This window comes from Lampris incognitus, chromosome 14 (genome assembly GCF_029633865.1).
Source record: "Lampris incognitus isolate fLamInc1 chromosome 14, fLamInc1.hap2, whole genome shotgun sequence".
NCBI lineage: Eukaryota > Metazoa > Chordata > Actinopteri > Lampriformes > Lampridae > Lampris > Lampris incognitus.
The window spans coordinates 22,476,992-22,488,464 of record NC_079224.1 but is presented as its reverse complement, the minus strand read 5'-3'; the positions used below and the strand labels follow the sequence as shown (position 1 = coordinate 22,488,464).

Below are 11,473 nucleotides of genomic sequence, written 5' to 3'. Positions count from 1 at the left end.
ATTCACAGCACTCAGTTTGGTCCAGCACGTTCAGCATCTGTCGGGTGGTCAGGATACACTGCCAATGTTATCCACCGAGGAGCTCAGGTTGAGTCAGGAGCAGGAACCCTGCATCTCCAAGGTGTTGCCCTTTGTCGCTGTTCGGAAGCGGCCATCAAGACGTGAGAGGCATGGTGCTGACCAGAAGGTCCTCAGGCTGCTGAAACAGTGGGAGAAGTTGGAAGTCAATGATGGTGTCTTGTACAGGGGGACAAAGGACCCAGTGTCCAAGCAGAGGAGGTCTCAGTATGTTTTACCTCTGAGTCTGAAAGACAAGGCACTGTCTGGCATCCACGATCACGCTGGTCATCAGGGCCAGGACCGTACTCTCTCTCTTGCAAGGCAGCGTTTTTATTGGCCTGACATGGAGAGGGATATCAGAGCATATGTCAGATGCTGTCGGAGATGTGTGTTTGGGAAGACCCCAGAGCCAGCTGCTTGCGCGCCCCTGGAGAGCATTAAAACCTCCGCACCGATGCAGCTTGTGTGTATGGATTTCTGGTCCGCTGAGGACAGTAAGCAGCGGTCGGTCGATGTCCTAGTGGTTACTGACCACTTCACTAAGCTTGCTCACGCGTTCCCCTGCGCCAATCAGACAGCGAAGCAGGTCGCCAAGAAACTCTGGGATCATGTATTCTGTGTTTACGGGTTTCCGGAGAGAATACATTCTGACCAGGGCACAAACTTTGAGAGCAACCTGATTGCAGAGCTTCTCAGGTTGGCGGGTGTAGCGAAGTCCCACACGACGGCCTACCATCCTATGGGTAATGGCGGGACAGAGCGGTTTAATCGCACGATGGGGAATATGCTCCGTTCCCTTCCGCTTCAGCAGAAGCAACAGTGGCCTCAGCAGATCCATTCTCTCACGCTCGCGTACAATGCCACTGTTCACGAGACCACGGGTTACGCGCCTTTCTTCCTGATGTATGGGCGTGTCCCAAGACTGCCGGTGGATGTTATGTTCAGGCAGGTTTTGCATGACCCTCACGTTGTTGATTATGACTCTTATGCTCAGTCTCTGCTTTCCTGTCTAAGGAGTGCAATGGAGATCGCTCAGAAGCACTACACGGCTGAGCAGCAGCATCAGGCGCGACAGTACAACAGACATGCCAAGGGCACTGTCCTGTCTGTCGGGGATCGTGTTTTGGTTGCGAACCAGAGTGAGCGAGGGAAGAGAAAGTTGGCTGACAAATGGGAGAACGGAGTGTACACGGTTGTCGGTGTCAACCCCAATATCCACATCTACAAGATTCAGGATGCAGAGGGGCACACCAGGGTGGTGCACAGGAACCGTTTGTTGGAGGTCAACTTCTTGCCCCTTCCTGAGTTAGATCAGGGTGAGGAGTCCAGTACAACCAGTCAGTTGCTTGACTGCGCAGGGTCCAATGAGGAGGACAGTGCAGATGGCCTGACGGTCTCAGGGGATGCAGTGGGGCTAGCAGTCTCATCACTCGGAGACTCACCTAGATCTGAGTGGGCAGAAGCGGAAGAGTTCATTCCATCTAGTCTGGTAGTCAGTCCTGTGGGGGCCACTGCTCAGACTCCACCCAACACACACGCACCACACAACACACATGCACCACACATAGAGGCATCACACTCACTCGATGTAGGTGTTATATCTCACACTGATTCGCACACAGGGGCCCCACCCTCACTCGATACAGATGTTGCAGCTCGCACTGTCTCACGCACACAAGTAGAGAGCGATGGTCGGGTTAGGACACGCACAGGGAGGGTGGTGAGGTCAGTGAACAGGTTAATAGAATCTATGGCTCAGATGCCATTTCTACGGAGTGTGAGGGTTTGAACTTTGATGGAGGTTGGAGTCATTCAAACTAGTTTAATGTGAGTTATTAGGTGTCTATCAGACAGGGTTGTTTTGGGCCAAGTGCATGGTGTGGCGTATCAGGCGTCACATTGATCTAAGGGAATTCTGAGACTTGATCAACCTCATTATTTTCTGGACCTCGTAACCGAGGTAGCTCCTAAGTTGACTGGAGGACTAGGTCCTTCTTTTCACTTGTGCCAGTAGTCAGTGATGGGCTTTTCCTTTCCTCTTTCTCTTTTTATCCTGCTGTCAGGATGTTGGTGAATTTCAGGAGGGGTGAATGTAACCAGGTTAAAATTAATGTTTTTATTTTATTTTGTTTGAGTATGAAATATCACCAAATCCTGTCTGTGTGCTGTTATTTGTGTTTACCACATTTTATTTTATGTCATTATTTACTTTTATGTGTTTTACAACGACCGTCATATACGTGTACTGTCGCTTTAAGAGAGAGGTCTTATGGGTACACGGAAGACGGAACGCGGGAGAGGCCATTTTTGTTTTGTGGGAGGAGTCTCAAGCAGCAATCGAGCCGAGCCACACGTGTTTCTTACCGTGGGACAGTTTTGCTGGTTGAGGAGAACGTAACCTTGAGTATCCCTGTAAGAAGATACTGCAAGCTGTGGGATAAAATACTTGTTTATCTTTTCTTACATCGGAGTCCCGTGGACGGTTTCTCCTTCCAACGCACACGGGCAGTGGTTGAACTTCGACCCCCACGTCCGTAAGAAACACCGCTCCCGCTGGAGGACTGGACGGTTGTCGAAGGGTTTGAATCCAAAATAAATGGCAAGGTGGGCCAAATAGAGTCCTGTGTGTCCCCGCTCCTTCCTTGATCATGATGATGATGATGAGAGACTGAGGGCCCCCCCACAACACCTGGGGCCCCACACAACTAGAACACAACGCAGAGCTACTGATGAGAGTGACGGGCATGCAGCAGGCTGACCAGCATAGAACAGCATAGGACTGCCCCCGTTACATATAGAAGGGTCATTTGTCTTCTGCAGGAGCAAAGAAATGCTCGAAAACAATCCCTTGCGTAGTCACTTTTCATGCCCTACCCACATCCTTTGTATATAGAAGACGATAAGGTCAAAACACAGGTCATACCTAAATTGCTGTTTTCCTTTTCCTACCACCAGAGGACGTTGCTGTTCAATTAGTAAAATGGGACCTCAGAGCCAACCATGAGTTGAAGTTGTAGTACCAAATTGCCTTTCTATTTGTAATGTTGTTTTATTATTACCCAGGCGGGGGATTGTGCGTCTGTTCGCGCGCCCGTGTGTGTCTGTCGGCGGCTAATCTCCCAAACTACTGGTCATATCAGTTTAAAAAAAAACATGCACCGTTATGACTATGATGAGGAACCTCTCGTGGTTGCAGTGATTCAAACCCTTCGAAAAACGTTTGTTCTCGCGATTGCCACTCCTCCTCCTCATTCACTCTACCTCACTCGACCAACGGAGCTCGCTGTCGCGGGCCGAGCCAAGTCAACCGTGCGCATGCGCGACTCACATCAAAGTACAACTGTAGGGACACTGGATGAAATAAAAATAATAATTTCTTTCTTTCTTTTCCCAGGGTTAGGATTAGACCAAAATGGTTGCGTAGCAAACCTTTTCTTTTTGGAAAATGCAAATTCATATTAGACTTGGTTGCATTCGTGTGAGGGTCCGCCTAAGAGGCTGCACATCCACAGACTGACAGGCAAAACGTTTTTTTTAGCTTGAGCATTGCATATTAAAAATCACAGAAATGTTAATCAGTTCATCTGGACACAACGTTTATTGAGTTCAGATGAACTAATTCAACTTTCTGTGATTTCCTTACCTTGGGATTATTGAGCACACATAAATGCATATTAAACACTTTTTTCCATGTTACCCGTTCAATCGACTTCAGCGCTGTGCAAAAATCCATGTGTGCGTGTATCTCTCCACTGCTAATCTCACATACTACTGGGCCTGTCCGCCAAATAACTTTTGTGCACAGTTATGGCTGCATGATCAAGAACCTCTCATGGTTGTGGGGATTCAAAACCTTTGAAAAACCTGTTTTATACCACAATTGAGTGCTAACTCCTCAGCTGATTTGTCTGAGCACCCGAGAAGGGGAGATATGTCTGGCGGGGATCTGCACTCTACTAAGTGCATTCTTCTAGTTTCTTCCAGGGACATTTTATCACTCTAAAACAGTGTTATTCTGGGATTGTCAGTGCAGTTAGACATGAGTCTAAAATGCATTTTGAAGCTTATTTATCTATTCATTTATGTAATTTAGTTGGCTAAAACGCTGGCATAGCATGGAGTTGGCGTACTGAAAGAAAAGCCACGGGCTGCAGTTTTACATCGTCTCTGTGATACTGTCAACCCAAGAGTGTCCCGTGAAAACAGAAATGTTGATGCAAATCAGAAACGTGTGCTACGTTCAAGTTCAGTTCCCTCACTGTGAGGGAACTGACCTTTTGTGCCTCATCATCTTAATACATCTAGTAAATATAGCAGCAGCGTTCATATTGGATATATTTACATCATACACACAAAACTGTTGCTCACTTAGCAGCTCACTTAACAAAGAATGAGAATATTTTCACAAGATTGAATTTACTCTAAAAACTGAAACACCGTTGAGTGGCTGTAGCACATTATGTAACTTAAAACAGGTTAAGTTTTGTGATAGGTTCACGAGACCTAGACAGCAATGGAGTTTTGGCTGTATTTTTTTTTTGCATCTTGTTTGTTTGTGTTCTTCTTGGTGTGTGGAAATAATTAAAGTGGGCCTACATACAGACACTAAAATGCTGCAGTGTTTATGATGTATCCGTGCCACCAACAAGCCATTTTCCAGGACATTGTCATTATGCAAATTTGGAAGTGAGGTAACAGTCTCCCTGCAATAGTGTGAATTTGTTCTTGACGTTGTCCACATACATGTTTACATTCAAGATCAGATGAACACAAAGGCTGTTTCAGTCATTAGTGCCACACAATTACAAACCATGAAGTCTAGTTCATGGCTGGCATTTATTTTGCCTCAGATATCGCACGTGTAATTTCCTGTCCATAGCAGGGACTGGCGCATCCCTACAGTCTTCTACAATATTTTAGTCACTAGCTTGTAAAGTCACATCTTTGGCAAGGGAGAGTGTCTGCACTATGTCTGTTCCTGTGTCAGTGCAACACTCTTCCACAGGGCCTTTGGCATCAGAAATTGTTTCTGGAAAAGAGACTCTGTTACTTCCTGGAATTACATTGTTCTTTGACTTAAAGGCCTTGCGATGCTTCCCTAGGCTCTCCGGCCTGGAGGCGGTGGCAAACAGGTTCTTGCAGTAGTCAGACTGAATGAAGCGTGGAAAGACATCATTCTCCATCAGGTTATATATTTTCTTCTGTGCCGCACTGAAACAAGATGGGCTACCCGAGTCCAGGTACTGAGCTGTGTCTGATCTTGTGTAGAAATCCAAGTTAACCTGAAAAGAAGTATAAAGAATGGTAACATATCTTGTCAATAAGTTAAACTTGTCTGTTGCCAATAGGTACAATATGATGTCTATTTATCTGGTGTATACTTGTGCAAGGACTTGCATCACTATCAGATCTGGAGTATAGCTACATTAGTCAAGCAATTCAGTCGAGATTTTAAGTGATTCTATTTTTAATTTCATTATCAATTGAGTGCAATCGTAAACATATAAATACACCGATTTAAAGAGTGCGCTGATTTAGCAGGATGGTTTTTTTTTTACATTAAAGTAATAGTAGTAATAGTAGTAGTAAACTCTCCACTGCAGGAAATTAATGCTGCATGCTTAGTGGTAATAAGTGTAAGAAAAAAAAAATCTCCACCACTTTTCAAGTGTGCAAACTAGAATATATTTTGCAGCGCACATTGAAAGCTTTTTTTTTGTTTTTTTCGGCACCTCCTCAATGACTCCTTTTTTTACCTGTCGAGGAGACTCAGTCCTGATGAACTCCTCATAAATGCTTTTCGCTTTCCTAGCTAGCTGCTCTCTTCTTTTGATGGTTTTAAACTCTTCACAGGCGAGCCAGAAATCTAGGTTCTCCTCGCAGAACTCAGACTTCAAAAAGGCTCGAAATGCTGCTCGTCCACCTTGCACAGAAGAAATGATATGAACATAGGATTGCTTTACAAATTTAGCCAATAGACACAATCACTCATGTTTTGTAAAGCTTAAAACAAATCAGAAATTACATTTCTGGGAAAGGAGTGTCTCAAGAGATTGTCCGAGTGCCTTTGTTTCAGTCGCTGACTGTCTGCTAGGTGGAGGGAGAGAAAGGTCTGTTTTAACAATCCTCGAAAGTTACAAAGGTAACACTGCATAATAACCACATAGTAAATAGATTAACCAATGCAAATATTACCTTTTGACTCTACTGACTGTCGTCTGACTGCGGATATAGTTATGTAGTTTAGATTTCCACTTTCTATGAGAGAGGATCACAGCAAGAACACCAGAAATTATAATTCTCCCTCGTACACAAAACAAACAAGTTACAAAAAATGTTAACCTGAAATCAACCCGTGGTACATTATGAATGCAAAGTACTCACATTTCCTTGGTCTCCTGAAGAGCCGCAGAACTTCGTTCACAGAACAGATCCATTCTCATCACTTGAATGAGATACACGCCAAGCCTGTCGTCTGCATAACACCTTTCAGGTATTTCTCAACTGATGTTCCTCGTATTGTTTTCTGTTTTTGTTCTTCTGGCAGCACAAGTAATTTCTTGGGGGAAATTCCTTTGTGCAGTGATGTTTCAAAAGCCAACTATACAATCTCGACGCCTGAATTCTGATTGACCCAGCCGGTTGTTCAGGGTCAAAAGTGACAGCAGAGTCAGACAGACACCAGAGATGACGACAGATTCCCCTAAGGAGAGAAAATACTATCCGTCTCCTACCTTGCCTCTTGCTTTCTTTAACCTGCATTTACATGTAAGCCTGCTTGTGACGTAAAAGATCCACATGAGTGTTTATTGCATCAAGCCTCATGTTGTGGGTGTAATTATAAAACAACACATTACTATGTATTGCCACTCCCTTCGTGTTCGCCACACTTAAATGAATTATATAGCATACCGAGAATCAGCAGGCTGTCTGGTCAGGCTTATCTAACTATTGGCATTCATTTTTTTACTTAATCAGCTCGCTTCAAAGTGTCTATTCTGGCAAACATGACCTAATATGCTTGAGGGTTTAATCTGTATATACACACAAGTTCTTGTTTCTTTCTCATTTTTCTGCAGTTTTCTTAAGGCAGGGCCCCTTCTGAATAATGACTCTTGGTTGACAGGTTTGATGTTGTTGCATGGATTGCTTTTACAAGCACCCTATCAATAAATCATATCTTGAGAGTTTATTTATATTACTCAAGGTATGACTTTGTAAGTAAGTGTTTATGAAATAACTATTATATATAGCATGTGCAGGACAACCTTCACATTTCTGTAGAGATAGCCACTTCAAAGACACTTACATGCTGCTGTACATATATACATTGCACATTGCACATGATTGTTGGTCATCAGCTTAATACCTTTAGCCATATTCTCTTGTTTGAGATATCATAGCTATAAGGTTGCAAGAGATTAGTCGGTCATTTGGCTCTTTGAACAACATAAATAACTTTATTAACCTAGAAAATAGTTCAAAAACAGATACTCATCTATTTTCATCCTGCTTAGTTTGCAAATGTCCATGAAAATTCACCATGCAAGTTATAATACAAAAAGTTTATTTTTGTGGTTCTTGTATCTCCTGCGCAAGTTAGAGAAATTTACAGGAAAGGATAAAAGAAATGTGTTTTTATAATTGCACCTCACCAGCTAAGATTTGCGGAAAAATAATTTGCAGAAACATCAGCTATGGAACTCCTGGTTGAGAATCCCCATGTGGATGGAGGCAGTGTCATGGTTTTTCAATGGGGAGTTGCTAACAAATATCCTGCATACAATGGCAACAGATCCATTCTAAAAGATGAAATAAAACAGAAGCAGCTGCACATTAGTCTTTACTCTTGTGTACAGGATACAGTTACGAGCTCAACTGTAATCAATAAACAAATCACATTCTGTAGGATAAAGTATGAAGGTTTAAATCGGCCAATTCAATTTATTGTGCAATGAAGCTTCTTGAAGTTTTTCTGTCCTCTTTCCAAAATGATAGTCACTATCTAGAAGCTGTTTAGCTGCTGTCTGTGATAAGACTCTAATAGTTGTGGTCAGGACATAGGTCTATTTTTAAATCAGGAATGTCCTTAAAATAGACTGTCACAGTAAATGCAGCATTCAATGAGTGGAATGTGAGCATGCAGAGTGGAGCAGGAAGTAGCCGAGCTGCAAAGCAGGCACATTGTTCAAATATGATTCATAGTTGTTCAGTGCAACTGAATAAAATGAATATATTCTAAACACAGACCGCTAAACAGGAGAGTTTGCTAACAACACAATGTCATACTACTTAATGAAAAAGTTCAGGGGATGCACGGCAGATTTTGGGAAGCATGACATAGTCTCGAGAGGGGAAACACACTTGAAAAGCACCTTAGAAATGTGTAAGCACCCTAGAAATTCATAAAAAGGTATATAGTGAAACTGCAAATCAGTTCCCGCAACCTCAACTTAGACAGCAAGTCGAATATCTGTGTTAAATGGATTTGCATGAGGTGAATCGGTGCATTATACATTGTGTTAAGTGGGGCGTATTTTTGAGCGGTGGCCTTAGTGATGGCAAAAATATTTGGGAGTGAAAAAAGTTGACAAGTTTGTGTTTGCCAGCTGTGAATCCCCATTGCAGGACCAAAGAAAAGGAACTCATTTCTGATGCTCTTTGCATTTTACATGCAGTATGAAATGGCATATACACATTTTCATGAGGAACTTCTTTCCTCTTTTGATACTGAATAGTTCAAAAGTTTAATGACATGCTTCTTCTCACTTGTAATGTCACCTAAATCTACCCCACTTAAAGTTAAGATATCAAATGACCTCTTGGTAAAGTTATTCGCAGTTAAGGAATCAATTTCCATTACTATACATTCAACATTTTTTTTGAATGTACCTCTACCATGTCTACATAACGTCTCAGAATTCCTCACTTAAAAATTTGGGTGCTGCTTTCAGTTCAACTGTTTATTTTGAGTTATGCATTAGAGAAATACCTAAGACTGTTTTCATCCAACTTTGAATCATTGGTAAAATCCCAACTCTTCCCCTCGGTAACTCGTGCTGAGACCCTTATTCATGCGTTTGTTTCATCCAAACTAGATTATCGCAATGTCCTTTTCTTTTTTTTTTGAGGAATTTTTCCCCTTTTCTCCCCAGTTGTATCCAGTCAATTACTTCATTCTTCCGAGCCATTCTGGTCGCTGCTCCACCCCCTCTGCCAATCCGGGGAGGGCTGCAGACTACCACATGCCTCTTCTGATACATGTGGAGTCGCCAGCCACTTTTCACCTGACAGTGAGGAGTTTCCCCAGGGGGACGTAGCGCATGGGAGGATCGCGCTATTCTGCCAGTTCCCCCTCCCCCCCAAACAGGCGCCCCGACTGACCAGAGGAGGCACTAGTGCAGCAGCCAGAACACATACCCACATCCGGCTTCCCACCTGCCGACATGGACAACTGTGTCTATAGGGATGCCCAACCAAGCCAGAGGTAACACAGGGATTCAAACTGGTGATACTCATGTTGGGAGGCAACAGAATAGACTGCTGTGTTACCCGGATGCCCTACAATGTCCTTTTCTTGGGCCTGCCACGAACTAGCATCAGGGACCTCCAGATGGTGCAAAATAATGCTGCTATAGAATTTCAGCTGAAACCAGAACGTTTGAAGACATTACATCCATCCTCGTCTCCCCTCACTGACTCCCTAGCCATGCTAGAACAATTTTAAAAGTGCTTGTGAAAAGTGCTTTAAAAGTGCTTTTACATGTGAATATGTAAAACACCACATGGGCTGGCTCCAGCTAATCTATCAGACCATAAGGCCTTGTGTACCTTCCTGTCTTCTTCTCTGCTGATCTTGGAGAGCATGACTCTAGTTTCCCTCAAATCCAACCTAAAATCTGACTTATCTGACTTGCAGTTGATTGGCTTAGTTGATGCCAAACCTTAATGCCACATCCCAGGGATGGTCTCAGTAGTCATAATGATAGGCCAGTGCCAGGGGGCACCAAACACTAGTAAGTCTTGTCCGCCGATGGTTATCGCCCTCTGCTCCACTGCGAAAGCATTTTTTTTCCCCACCTTTTCTGCCCAATTGCACTTGGCCAATTACCCCACTCTTCCGAGCCATCCCAGTCACTGCTCCACCCCCTCTGCTGAGCCGGGGAGGGCTGCAGACTATCACATGCCTCTTCCAATATCCCAATATCACAAATTACAAATTTGCCTCAGTGGGCTTAACAACAACACAACGTCCTGTCCTTAGACACTCTCATCGGATAAGGAACAACGCCCTTAAAAAAAACAACCCTTTAACAGGGAGAAAATATAGGAAGAAACCTCAGGGAGAGCAATAGAGGAGGGATCTCTCTCCCAAGATGGACAGCGTGCAATATATGTTGTGTTTATGCAATTTACAGAATACAACATTGAAAGAGGATAATAGAATTATCATGGGCATAAAATTTATGAAGAATATGATGCCCAGGATGCCAAGCAATGTCCAGATGCCATCGGAACAGTCCAGGACCCAAGCCACGCAACCAGCGCCATCATGTCGGAAAAAAAATTATATGGATTTATAAAAATAAAATGTGATGAGGGGAATGGCAAGCAGCGTCCAAGTGGCGACCACCATCACCATCACCACGGAGACCTGGGAGGAGAACCGACTGTACGTTCACACAAGGGAGACTCACGTGACACCATTCACACACAGAAAAAGAGAAAGGAGAAGACATCACTCAGAGAGAGAGAAAAGGCATGTGAGAGAAGAGAACAGTTTGCAATAGTCATTAGTCATAATCAGTTAAGTCATCAATTAGTCATAATCTATATGCTATAATCTCATCACCAGAACAGTGGTTGGTAAATTCATTGAGACAGAAAACCAACCCTTCATGCAGTACAGGTTGTGAAGCACTCAACTTAAAGGTAACTAATTGTAAGCTGAGGCAAAAAGATGAGTTTTAAGTTTAGATTTAAAGGACTCAACAGACTCTGATTGTCTGATGGCAGCAGGCAGGTTATTCCACAAGAGCGGAGCCTGATAGGAAAAGGGCCTGCCACCAGCTGACTTCTTTTTAACTTTGGGTATACACAGGAGCCCTGTATTTTGAGGGCGAAGAGCTGTAGATGGAATGTACAGTTTAAGGAGATCAGAGAGGTAAGATGGGGCAAGCCCATTTAGGATTTTAAAAGTCAGCAGAAGCACCTTGTAATCTGATCTAACATGGATAGGAAGCCAATGAAGGGAGGCAAGAATTGGTGTAATATGGTCAAATTTCCTAGATTTAGTTAGGATTCTAGCAGCAGCATTCTGAACCATCTGAAGAATTTTAGTACTAGAATGTGGCAGACCTGAAAACAGAACATTACAGTAATCAAGTCTGGATGAAACAAATGCATGTATTAG

General features: G+C 43.4%; 1 protein-coding gene across 1 annotated transcript; it reads right to left on the bottom strand.

Annotated features, from left to right (window-relative positions):
- Positions 1 to 4,976: 4,976 nt before the first annotated feature.
- LOC130124376 (regulator of G-protein signaling 8-like) lies at positions 4,977 to 6,497 on the bottom strand. Its single transcript, XM_056293832.1, has 5 exons — positions 6,445 to 6,497; positions 6,256 to 6,318; positions 6,086 to 6,150; positions 5,817 to 5,983; positions 4,977 to 5,342 (listed from the first exon to the last, which is right to left on the bottom strand). The coding sequence occupies exons 1-5, from the start codon at positions 6,495 to 6,497 to the stop codon at positions 4,977 to 4,979; spliced, it is 714 nt and encodes a 237-aa protein (XP_056149807.1).
- Positions 6,498 to 11,473: the final 4,976 nt, after the last annotated feature.